Source organism: Etheostoma cragini, chromosome 18 (assembly GCF_013103735.1).
Source record: "Etheostoma cragini isolate CJK2018 chromosome 18, CSU_Ecrag_1.0, whole genome shotgun sequence".
Lineage (NCBI taxonomy): Eukaryota > Metazoa > Chordata > Actinopteri > Perciformes > Percidae > Etheostoma > Etheostoma cragini.
The window spans coordinates 7856604-7869470 of NC_048424.1; the positions used below are offsets into that span (position 1 = coordinate 7856604).

Here is a 12867-nt window from a genome sequence, read left to right on the forward strand (position 1 = left end):
GGCGTTGTTACTATCAAACATTAAGCAGCTTAATAACACAGTAAAGGAGTTCTTCCATCAAATTATACACTTTGCTGAGAGAAAATGCGACCATGTAGAAAAGCATGTTAATCCAGTCTTTACCTTTCCTCAGGTATGTCTGGATTGTCTGAAATGCCTCACCATACTTTAAGATATACAGTGTAAAGTGTTGGCTGATAGAAATGGCTGTGCATTGTTCAAAACTACAAAGGAAGGTGAGTTTTGAGCTGTGGCCTGTTGGGAGATCCTGTCAAGACAGAGGATCCAGAACAAAAGCTACTTCAGATCAGCTACAAAGAATGTGCTTCTGCTGTCAGGAGGTTTGAGCAGAGAAGCTTAGCACTGGCAATAGTTATTATCAACTTTATCAAAGTAGGCTAGGTACGTTTATAGAGGGCGTGTATATTAGGGGCCACACCAAGATACTAATCACAAACAGACAGCGATGGAGTGGCAAGAAAAGATAAATAAGTTAACTACTCAGATTTTAGGGAAGGCACTAATTGGTTTGTTCGTCTATATCCTTGAATGGCATGTTTCAGTTTAATGCCCCTTCTAAACATGTATCATATTTGATTATTATAAACAAAATGTTCTATTCTATTTTCCACCGTAACTGTAAAAATGAGAATTAAACTGTATTCACACAGGAAAAGGTGGCAAACTTTTAGGTGGGGTTTCCCTTTGCTGCATCCCTGATTAAAAGCCAAAGTAATGGTAAACAAGTGGCTAAACAGAGGTTTCCACAAGCAGTGATCTTATAAAGAGGACTGTCCAGTCACTCACTCCTAAAGCACATATTAGGCTAGTATGTTATTTCTTTAGATTGTGCAACTGTTTTTTTATTTGTGTACTCCAGCTGTCAATGTGATCATGACAGTATAAAAACTCAGAGCACAGCTATGTGTGTGTAACTCATGAGTCTATAGCTCTCAGTCTGACTCGTGAGACCTAACTGTGTAAGACCCAGAGAGTCAAAGCGAACTCACCAGCAGGGTTTCCAAGTTTATAGCCGACTCTGGGTTCCTTATCAGGGACTCCAGCTTCTTCAACCGGGATTCCAGTCTGCTCTCCGCTCCGAGCATGATCACAGCGCAGTGTGTTCAGATCAAATGACATCAACCAGAAAATATACAAAAACACCTGTGGGCCTGTGTTTCGGTCTCGGGCGAGAGGCGCACTCCGCTACTGCTTGGCTCAGGCTCAGCTCCTCATGTCAGCTCTTCTGTAAACTGCCGCTTGAGTTGCCAGGTTAATTATTTATCCACTACCAAAGTAGGCCGCCACACTCTTTTTTTTTCATTAATATCGACAAAGTGGAAAGCAAGCGGACTTTGAGAGCCGAGTGAACGCGATCCACTCTCAGGTGAGCCCCGTGTGCTCCCAGGTAGCTACAACAAAATCTGATCCGACCACAAAGTGTCGGTGTCCAACCTGTAGCCAGGACAGACCTCTGTCAAGTTAGAAAGCATGACTTCCGGTTCAAACCTTCAAACCAAAACTAATCGTTAGCCCTCAAAATAAATGCTGTGGCTTATAATATAAACCAGTAGCCTACGGAAGATAGCAAGGCTAGTTAGAATTATAAATAATAGAAATATTGAATGTGTTATAATTAGGAAATACCCATTTAAAACGTGTTTTATAAACTAACAACATGTTTTAAATATATTTTAAAATATTTACATAAAATACTTAACATATAGGCCAATATGCTACAGTTGGGCTCACTGTACATACACGTATTCTTATGTAAATAAAAAAAATTATATGAGAATTTAAAAAAAGTTCTGAGATTCTTTTTACGTGTTTTGTAAATAAATAGGATGTTTTTAATATGTTTTTAAGTATTGTACATTTACATATAGGCCAATATGCTACAGTTGGGCTTCATATATTGTACATACACGTATCCTTATGAAAAAAAGAAAAAGAAAAAAGATAATTAAAAAAAAAGTTACTAGATTTTTGGGAACTTAAGTTGAGAGAAAGTGTTCAAGCTCAAATTAAAAAATAATTTTAAAGAAGACACAATTCTCACAATCTCACTGCTTAACTTGATTAATTTTTCTTTATTTTGCAGGCATTACCTTGCATCCGCTTTTGTGCTAAAGTGTAGGTGACTTGACAAATAAGAATCCCCCATCGGTTTCCTCTTTTCCTGTGTCTTTACCTATCTACTCTATCTTCCCCCTGGAAAGTTGTCCCACGCCAGGAAGCCATACGACCCCCAACCACCCCCCATTCGCTGCTCCCAGCGAGCCCTCACCAAGCCGAAATTCCTGCTCTCTTATCTCATTCATCTGTTTTACCGTCACAGCTCAGGGCCTGGACAAACTTTCAGTATTTTAGGAATGCTGATGCGCTGCCCTGCAAACATGCTGGTGCTAAAAATAGCCTTGAAACGTACAGGGACCGCAGTACGTTAGCACAAATTCTGGATTATTGTTTTATGAGTGTAAACCTACATGAATATATAGGCCTAAATTCAGATTTTACAGCCCAACACAATACCAGTTCTTGGGTAAGAATTATATTAAAAAAAAACAATATAAGGATACAAGTGTAAAAGACATAAGAACTGTTAAAACAGACCACAATTGTATGCTCTTAGAATAACTTTTATTTATTTTACTTTACAACGAGGACTCCACCAAAGCTCTCGGTTACTGAATCTATTTTCAAATACAGACAACCTGTGAATCATCTACTCAGACATTGGGCTAAATGTTTGACAGGGGAGGTCAAAAAGTACCAATGAATTTCAGGCAACAACAGCAACATCATTTGTGACACAACATTATTTTTTTTGTCCAACCATTTGATTACCACAAATACTGCATCCGGTCAGAAAGGGCAAGGCCTAAAATGTGCAATTAAACCAACAATGGCAGTCTGTAACGATGTATTTTTTGGCTTCTGGCATAAGAGTAGAGAACCATGTGTGGACACCACAGATACTTAGAGTGACGTCATCACTGACAAAGTCCCCTGACCAGCCGAGGATGACACTAACATAATGGCATGACCTGTGGTGAAGATGTAGGCTGGAATGAGTGGGGGGAAATGTGTCGCTGCATTCGGCACACACACACACACCCACACATACACACATACACACACACACACACATACACACACACACACACACACACACACACACACACAAACACACACACACACACACACACACACACAATGTGATAGGCATTTAGTGTTGGAATGACGGCAGGGGTGGGTCTCACTTAGAGTTATTCTAGGAGTAAGCCATGATGAGTGGATCCCAGGGACTGTTGAACTCTTCATAAAGAGGCTTTTAAAGGCCACACTGGGTCTTCTTGACACTGCTGTAATGGTAGGCAACATTAGGATGGAAAGAGAAAATAATGGCAGCAAGATGTGGAGAAAAGTCTAGTTGGCATTGGATATCAGTCCGCTGGCACCGAGTGCCGTGGTCTATTCTGTGTACTTATGGATTTCAGCAGGCTGCCTATGGACCTCCTGGGGCTTTCTTGTTAACTAAGGGCAGGTGCAAAGTTACAAAGAAAAACACTGCTCTCTAGTGGGGAAACAGTATATAAACACTTAAGAGCTTCGGCACACAAAAAACAATCATCAAAGAAAAATAAAATGCAGAAATAAAGCACTTTTTTGTGAAAATCTACAGATGCGTAATCCATAAATTAATATAACATCAAATAGTATCTGTGTAGAGTTCAACAAGAAAAACTGCAATTTTACAATGGGACAAGTGTTGACAAAGCCTCAAAGTGATCTATCGGGATCAAATTTCATCAGGTATCACCAATAGCGGAAACTGTAATACTGATTGCTGCATACTACAGCACTGGACGGTTGAGTATAACACCACATTTGGTAATATTACCAGCCTGATTTTTTTAGAATCGTCTGACTAGTTAGATACGTAAAAAAAAATATCTGAATCAGGATCAGTTAAACTGTCATGTGCCATGAATTTTAAAACAAACATGCAGGGCCATTGGTTCTACAAATGATTCAAATCAAAGCTTTGGCAGATCAGGGGGGAAGGTGAGGGACCAGCATCATCAGGAGGACTTACTGTGAGTATTCACAAACCATCTCAGCTAATGTATAGCAGTAGATGCCCGCTCACATGTTCAAGTTTTACTTTGTTTTAGAAGAAGCAGAGGGAGCATCTTTTTTCCTCATGGTGTTATTCTGCTCAGTCGTCTGCCTTGACAGCACAGCCAGCTTCCTTCCACACCATGTATAAACTGCCCAATGATAAAGTCTTAATCTGAGGAATCAAGCCTCAGAACTACTGTGTTACTGTGTGCCATATTTAGATTGGGCGGTGAGCTGGAGGGGAGGATATACTATATTCCTGGCTGCCGGTCAAAAAAAAAAAAAAAAAAAACTCCTGAAGTCTGAGCCACCGTCGGCCAGGTAACCCAAAACCTGGAGTGGGGAGTTAGCGTGGGATATGGGGAGAGGAACAATGTGGCTCTTTGTGCAAGCCGGGCAGGGAAAACAAACCGTTTCCCCTGGAAAGAGATCATGTTCAGGCTCCATCTGAGAAGACCACACAAGGCTGATCAGAGCCCTGTCTGCTGTGTGGAGCAAGGAGAGGAAGAGGAGGAGGAGGAGTGCATCTGGGCAGCCACACCAACACATACACACAGACACACTTTAGGGCAATGTCAGACAGGGAGAAGATCTGAGATGTTCCATATCAAGCGCTCACTGAACACAACATAACACACTATCCAGCAATACTCTTTGGTCCAAGACAAAATGTGTGACAGTGTTGTGTTCTTCCCACACATTGACTGGTGATAGTATGGCCATCTGGACTCCTTCCTGGGTTGGCACCCTGCTTGTCTACAGGCAGAGTAACACTGTGGTGGGCTAACAGGCTGGAGGGTGTTAGCACTGGCATTGTCCACAAGAGGGCGTGGCACTGAATCTGGCACCGCCATTCAGTGTTAAACAGGGAGTCTGTTCATTAGGTAGAGAGGGGGAGAGCAAAAAACAAACAGAAAGGACAGTGAGAAATTGTGGCGAGATGTTATAGATTCTAGGCTAATTCTAATTTCTATTTCAAGGATATCTTACATCAACCCCTCTTGCTCTGGGCACTCATCCTTAATCCACCTATTCCACATGAACGCTGAGAATGAGGCTTTTAGTCGTGTCAACACTCAGATAACTGTCGCACAGGGCACAATCAGACCTCTTGCCTCTTTCTCTCTCACCCACTAAAACAGACTTTCATTCAAACACACACATATGAAACGTAAACAGACACACACACACAAACAAACACACACACACACACACACACACACACACACACACACACACTCTCATGTATGGGCCAAACCAGGGTTCTGTACTCCCTCTGTCCCATTGCGTTTCAGTTTCAAACGCTCAGCAAATACCCATATGGTGGGATCGCATTACATGGGGCTATAAAATATCCCAAATAAAGGCAGGGAAAACTGAGACGAAAAAACAGGCCTCAGTTTCCTGAGCTAAAATCCTTCACTTGGCTGCTGATTCTGTCAGAGTGAGAGATTTTTAAAAGACTTTTAGCAGTAGAGACAATGTAACAGGACAGCACGGAGGTGGCGGGCTAAAGTTATTCGCATACAGCAGCCAGCTCCATTTACACACAACGCTGGGCCATAAATCCATCTGCACAACATAAGCAGCACGCTGTGATTTCATATGTATTGGTTTCTATGGGGACCGTGAAACCACAACAAATCACAAATAGAGTAAAGGTGGGAACTTATTAAGTGAAAGGGAATCTTTTAACTTAGACACAAAACATCTGGGGTATAAGATAAAGGTTTATGTTGTGCATTCTCTATTAACAGTCATCATTTCTAAACAGAACTATGACGCAGACCCATGGCCAGTTGAAATTTAAACCACCTATGTAATATCAGCAGATTCATCTCAGGACATACAGAAAAATGGCAACGTGATCTCGTTATGGCAAGCTACCAGCGGGTGAGAACGACGGCTGGTGTTACAGCCATTTGGATTGCCAATCAAGCAAGTGAAATCAAGAGGCCCTTTGATTGGTCCAAAGTAAGGAGGATTTTCTGCAGCACTCTAACAACATCTGGTTGGAAGGGGACAGCGGTGGTGAGTGAAGAGAAAGAAAAGGAATGGAAGGGGAGAGTAGAGGAGAGTGCTAAACTCATACATGGGAGAGAGACAAGCCGAAGCCAGAACAGGGTGTCATTATGACATGTGTAATCGAAACGGTCTGGTTCTGCCCCTGTGTTTTCTAGTGAAGCCCCAGAGCTCTATCACAGCTGAGGGCTGGCTCTCATATTCACAGCGCCTTATAGTCTGCATGACAATCACCTCTGTCTCTACAGTGACCTCAGAAACATGTCTGCACTGCCTCACCATTCATTCTGCAAGAAGCAAGAGTTTGACTTTGGGGTCACATTTAATCAACCTCAGTTGATCTGTTTCTCTATCTGGGTGTCAGGTTGGACAGACCATCTCATAACCTCAAAGTCAAGGTTTGATTTAGCATCAGCCATCTGTGCTTCACTTCTACCTTCTCATACATTACAATCTGCTCTGGATAAAAGCATCAGCTAATAGGTAAAAATGTAGAAATCCCTCCCTTCCTCTTAAACAGATACACACTCCCATATGTTGGCAGAACTGAGCCTACAAAACAGGCTGCCATGCAAACAAAGCATTGTGACTGTCAGATTGTGGTGAAGTGATCACCTTTCAAAGTGACTCTCACTGCCTGTGCCCTCCACCTCCTTCCTCTGTTGTAACCTTAGAGCCCTGAGGAGTGCCAGGTTACTGGGATTCTCTCTCTTTGGCGCCATGCTGTTTAGTGACCATGCGCATACTGAGAGACCTCTGATTAAGCTTGCCCCTTGTGTGTGTGTGTGTGTGTGTGTGTGTGTGTGTGTATGTGAGAGAGGGAATGTGTTTGTGAACATTTTCTAATCCATAGTGAAGTGGCATTTAAACATAATTACTGTTTTTAATTTAACCAACACAGAATACCATGTTAGTGGGGTTTGCCACACAGAACAATGCAATAGGATTTAGAAAGCTTATGCAAATACAGTCAATGTGGTATACTCTTAAATATACCTGAGAATTTCTGAAATGCAGTAAATCCCACCCATGGGCTGCTTGGGGTATATCTTCTATGAATGTATGTGTAAGATAACATGGTCTCTCCCTTCTTTCAATGTACAACTCAATAATATCAGATATAACTGCTAGTGAAAGCAATGTTGTCTATACTTTGCCTTGTATTAGAATCTCTCACCTTCATCCTCTACTTATTCTGATCACGGATTCGTAGGCATCGCCTCTTTAGAGCTGGCTCCATGTCTCCAGCACTGGGCATATTAACAGGGCTCCGCAAGCTACCCTTGTCCCTGAGTTTGGGCAAGAGCAGCGGGGTGGTGGTCCCCCCTGTTTTTGGCGCTGTGGGCAGAGCATAGGCATGGTCCTCATCAGGAACATGGGGGTCCTCTCCTACCTCCCCAACTACTGCTAAGGGCTCTTCTGACTGACCAACTGGGCCCTCAACGCGCACTGTGCCAACAACAAAGCACTTGTTCTCTTTGATGGCTTCGTGCTCACTGAGCACAGGATCAGAAGGTGGTGCTGGTACTCTCTGGGGTAGGGAGGAGTCAGGACTGGCAGGTATGGATGAGGAGGACATCCCATTTGGACTGTGGTCCTGAGAGTTCAGGACAGGGGATGTGGCATCATGTGGATGGCTGCTCTCTGTGGGTCTGGGTGGGGTGTGTGAAGGTGGAGTGTGAGAGTCCTGGCGTTGGTAGACAGTGTCATGTAAAGGAGACTGTAGTAGAGGAGGAGTGGGTCTGATGATGTTGTGGAGCCCTGCTCTGGTACCCTGCCCAGTTCCTGACTCTCCCAGCCCTGATAGGTCCATCACTCCATTGGCACTGGGCTTCACTTGGGTCCTTTGGAGAACCCTTTGGATGACTTGTCGCTCTGACTGTTGCTGCTTATAGTCTGTCAGCCCCTCTGACCCTGAGGCTGAGCAGGGCGATTCACTGTACTGTGCTCTGGGGGAGGATGCTCTACTGTGTGGTGTGGATGTTGGGGATGGGAATGGCTTCTCTGATTTAACCCAATCTGTGTTGGGGTCACTTGGTGAGGGGAGACCTTGAGTCAAATTTCCACCAAATTCGTTGGCTACCAATCTGCTGTCCCCTTCAGGGATCCCTTGTGATGGCAGCCCAGTAGCCCTGGATCTACCCCTGTCTACCCCCTCTGGCACAGGCTGGATAACACCACTGTGACTTGGAGTTTCTACGGTTGCCTTAGAAGGGACTGGAATGAGGATAGGAATGGGTATGGGGACAGGTAAGGGAACAATAATTGGATAAGGCACCAGGATAGTAGGATGGGGCAGAAGAGGGCTAAAGGAAGGAATACCATAGTTCATCATGTGAGGCATTGGGACAGGACCTCTTGGGATCATGTTCAGAGGAGGGGAGTGCAAGCCAGGGAAGTAGGCTCCTGGAAAGGGATGCATCAGTCCAGGGGGATTCATGGAAGAGTTTGGGTGCTGCAGGTGAGGGGAGTGAGGGGGTCTGTGAATAGGGCTTGAAGGGGGGCCTGGGTGTCTGGAGTTTGGGTTGGTAAGAGGGCTTTTCAGGCCCTGAGCGTGAAGGGGTGGCCTGATGAAGGTCATTGGGATGTGAGGTACCGGCTGATGTTCCAGAGTGGGACGAGGATGAGGTGGAGGATGAAGGGGAGCAGGGTGGGGTGACATAGCTGGGGGAGGAGGCTGGATGGGTCTCTCCAGGTTCCTCATCCCAGATACAGGGATCTTGGAACTAGAAGAGGATGCCTCTGAGGGGGACATGGAGGTGGATTCTGCTGATCCATGGATTGGCGTAGGTCCTCTAGGGGATAGGTTTCTGTGACGAGCTTCTCCTGCACTGCTGCTGCTGCTCCAAGACTCAGGAGTGAGTAGCTTTTGCCCGGCCACAATGGTCTCCGTCCTCCCCTCCTGACTGGTTCTGCTTGGACTGGAGCTGGTGAGAGCTGCACGGGCTTCTCGGTAGAAAACATCCATCTTGTACTGATTCAGACACTTTGTGCTGCAGAACTGTAGGCGTTCCTCGCCAGATCCAAAGTCCAGGTATTCTTTAGTGTGACGGACATGCTTGCACCAGTCACACACCTGTGGCACAGGGGAGAGAGACTGTGGAGGGTCATTAAAGTGACAGATCCTAGATAAAGGCATTGTAAAAATATAGAGTAAGATGAATAATAACACTTTTCACTGAAAAAAAAAGATACATTGATATTGTACTCTTACTCTGACGTTGCTGTTGATCTTTAACACCAGTCTAGCCGAGTCCTCTGTATGGGGGTGCTGAGGGGATCTCTCTCCGTGGAGGTCTTCATCTCTGGCCTGACAGGGTAAAACAAAAGTGTGACACACATGATATGGACCACTGTAACGCAGTTTGTCAAAGTTCAACCTACTTTTGATGGATCATTTCTCAAATCCATGATGATGTAACTGCAGCTGTTTAAAATCACAATGCAGCACTGGAATAAGTCCGTGGTCATTAAACCAAATTTGAGCTTCTACATAACAAGTGCAGAAAATAGCTTTGAATAAATGGCAATGGCATCAAGGTTAGAAAAAGTTTGAACTTCACGCATGGCATTTGACCAAACCCTAAAGGTCAGTGCAACAAAGGGAAAACACTGTGTTGTGAAGCAGATACGATGTGACCATCGAGTTGGGAGATAAGGCAGGGGATGTATTGTCATATTATTAATGGCCTTGCCAGTTTTAATATAGGAAATTCCTCTTGATTCATGAAAGCTGATCTGCTGCTGGTCTGAGTGCTCCCCCATCTCTGTAACCCATTGAGTCGTGTTGAGTTACGAAACATGAGGCAGCTGAAGGTAAGGTATGCACTGAAAGTGGATACTTCACCCCAGGCCTCCTGGCCTTCCTCTCAGACAAGCAGTGACAAGCCAACGGCAATGCTTTCCTCCCAGCCTCCGAAAAACTAGAGGGCTTGTTGCGCACAGAATCTGTTCAGCCCTCCTTTTTGTCTCTGTTGTCGAGTGAATAAACCTGCCACAGTATAAACAACAGTGAGGGTGAAAGGCGATATAGCTGCTTGTCACACCGCACCTCTAAAAAGGGTATATCCATATCATAATGGAAGTTGAAAAATCACGGCAATGTGCATCAGAGCGGTTCTTCATACTTGTAGCTTTCCTGTCCTCCAGAGCAAAGCCACTTAATGGCCGGCCCCTTCTCCATTAACGTGAAACTGATACTAAGTGTCCTCTACAAACTTTGACCTCCCTGGCACCATTCCTATACTGGGTCCTCCATAATGACTAGAAAATGTGTTCTGAGAGATCCTCTCTATTAAAACTCCTGTAAATGAATCAGTCATGACCTCACAATATCAGGAGTATCTGTGTCCAAAGGTCTGTTTACCTGCCACTTGATGCTTGGGTCTCCTGTGTATGAAGAGTGATCCAGCTGGTACAAACTCTGTCCAGATGAAGTACTTGTATTCGTGAGTGAATGTGCATTTGTGTGTGAGAATCTACTCAACTCAACATTCAAAAATATAAAGACAATCCACCATCATCCCCATATAGATATCCTGATTGGTGATTTCACAAAAAAGGCACAAGCCTCACCTAACTGTTTATGACTGCCGACAGTGATGCTGACATTCACAGTACAAATGTTTTAGTTTACCACAAACCTTATTGCGTTTGAAGTAAGCCCGTCTGCAGGCGGCAAAGCACTTCTCACTGCAGAAGCTCTTGAGTTCTGAACCCATGCATAGAGAGTAGCGTTTTACCCCTTCCTTCTGGCACCAAACACACACTATCTGCACATTCTGTACGTCTTCCACTGCAGGGGAAAAGCAAAAAAAAAGGTTTGAGGTCAATTAATGAGTGCAATATGTTAACATTTTATGACCCAGTTTCAAAGAGGTGTGTGTGGCTGTTTAGAAGGGTGAGCTTATAGAGGATTCCGACAGCCATATTTCAAGTCTTTACCTCTCAATATCTGTGAACAGCTAAAGTTAAGTACTGCGTAACTATTTTATCTCACCATAACTCAAGAGACATGGGTCAGTTGTGTTCTTTTTGACCAGGAACTGAACCTTCAGCTAATGATCTGATCGAGTATACGTTTGAATAATGTAAGTATGGTTAGATAATAACAGGATCTTGGCATACAGGGCCTCCAAAACCTGAGATGGAAATGATTAATTTATGAATTCAATAAGAAGTCTAAGGTGCAATATTCTTTTAAGGGGGTGGGGGAGAGATGCTTCTGCACCCTGGTTATTTCTTATTATCTGCGCCACTGCTGTGTGCGATCCATAGGTTGATTTTGACTCTGTACTTGGGCACATAGTAATTAAAGAATGACTGAGGTTTAAGAGTTGACTTTCATTTTATGTCTGAAGGTAATCAACAGTGAGTGGACAGTGTACCGTGATTATTTATGCAAGTGTGAATCTGGAGGGAGCATTGCTACAAGATATAATCACTTAATGTGTTGTCCGGTAGCCGACTACCTGCTGATGGCTTTATCAGGGGAACAATGACAGGGGCACTCGTGTGCTCCTTGGGGGTGGTCAGGGTTGAACTTGTTGAGGAAGAGGATGATGAAGAGGAGGGAACACTGGACACTATCTCTCCACTCTTCATGGCGAGGACTGAGTGACTGACTTTGGTGTCCAGGCTCTTGGATTTTGGCAATGAGTTCTCTGAAAGACATAAACAGATTATAACACTAGGGATTTTTCATGTAATACAATAGCATAAATCCACACTATGGCTTGCATGATACTGTAATAACTTTTGCGCCCATAACAATGCCCTCCACTGATTTTTAGTTCAGTTGTGTTGAGAAACAATAGATGTATTTGAACGAAGGAAATCTGAGAAGTTGCAACTACAGGAGAGTATGTCTAGTAAATTTGAACAGTGACTCAATGTCTACACTGAAACCTGCACAACCTGTTGGTGTAAATTCAAGAAGACTCTATTCCAAGAGGGCACTGTCAACATCTACCCTCACCTTTTAGCACAGACACATGCTGACGCCTCTCTCTGTAGTTTCTGATCTCGTTGGCCTCTGAGTCTCTGAGGTCTACCTTGTCGTAGCCGTACCATCCCAGAAGTTCGTTCATTGTGCTTTCTGCAAACGTCTGCACGAGAGAAAAAAATCACTGATTAACATTCAATGTAAAGGGATAGTGTAACAGAGCCATATCCTGCCTGCAAATGGGAAATTGTAACCATACATCTTAGGGTTGTTAGTGGAACTTTTTATCCTATGTTAAACATAATCAGACCTGCCTACTCTGAATCAATGCAAGGGATTCTTTCTCAGCCCCAGCCCAGTTGGGGAAATGAATATGGGCACAGTGGAGTACAGTATGACACTTTTTCCATGATGTATTCAAGTTGTTTACTCTTGCTAAATCTGAGACGGAAAGGTTTAAAACCTAACACCAGTGTGAAATCTATGAATCATCCTTTGTTTATCTCTTTTAATTGGAAAAAAGAGGGAGAAAAGAAAACTGTTCCCCACAGATGGGATGTGTGGTCCCTTTTTTATTATGACCAGATGAAAAAAAAACAAAGGTCTCTCTCTTTATCCACCCACCTCTCTCTGTGGCTTTGGGAGAACCGGATTGGAGGAGAAACCTGATCCGGAACGGGCAGAAATCAGAGCGGGACACCCTACACCACAGCGAGGTCCCACGCTTCTCGGAAATGCCCCACTCCTCTCTCCAGTGTCCACCTCTCTCTCTC

The 12867-nt window shown here is 44.0% G+C and overlaps 2 protein-coding genes across 9 annotated transcripts in view; both read right to left on the reverse strand.

Moving 5' to 3' along the window:
* LOC117961482 (rho-associated protein kinase 2-like) overlaps window positions 1–1485 on the reverse strand; it is a 28729-nt gene extending 27244 nt beyond the window's left edge. For all 5 annotated transcript variants that reach the window (XR_004660412.1, XM_034900188.1, XM_034900187.1 and 2 more), the window contains exon 1: window positions 1011–1485. Coding sequence is in view for 4 of the 5 variants with exons in the window: in XM_034900188.1 (XP_034756079.1) it covers window positions 1011–1106 (96 nt within the window). In the remaining variant the exon portion in view is untranslated. The remainder of the gene's footprint in view (window positions 1–1010) is intronic.
* Window positions 1486–2624: 1139 nt separating this feature from the next.
* The window catches only part of LOC117961540 (sine oculis-binding protein homolog), a 12549-nt gene continuing 2306 nt past the window's right edge, over window positions 2625–12867 (reverse strand). For 2 of the 4 annotated variants that reach the window (XM_034900299.1, XM_034900300.1), the window contains exons 2-7: window positions 12128–12257; window positions 11622–11813; window positions 10794–10945; window positions 9365–9460; window positions 7328–9226; window positions 2625–5001 (exon numbers count right to left, since the gene is read on the reverse strand). In XM_034900299.1, the coding sequence (XP_034756190.1) occupies window positions 7337–9226; window positions 9365–9460; window positions 10794–10945; window positions 11622–11813; window positions 12128–12257 (2460 nt within the window). In that variant the 3' untranslated portion in view covers window positions 2625–5001; window positions 7328–7336. Of the gene's footprint in view, window positions 5002–7327; window positions 9248–9364; window positions 9461–10793; window positions 10946–11621; window positions 11814–12127; window positions 12258–12867 lie in introns of all 4 variants that reach the window. The other 2 variants (XM_034900295.1, XM_034900296.1) reach the window with 1 other exon arrangement.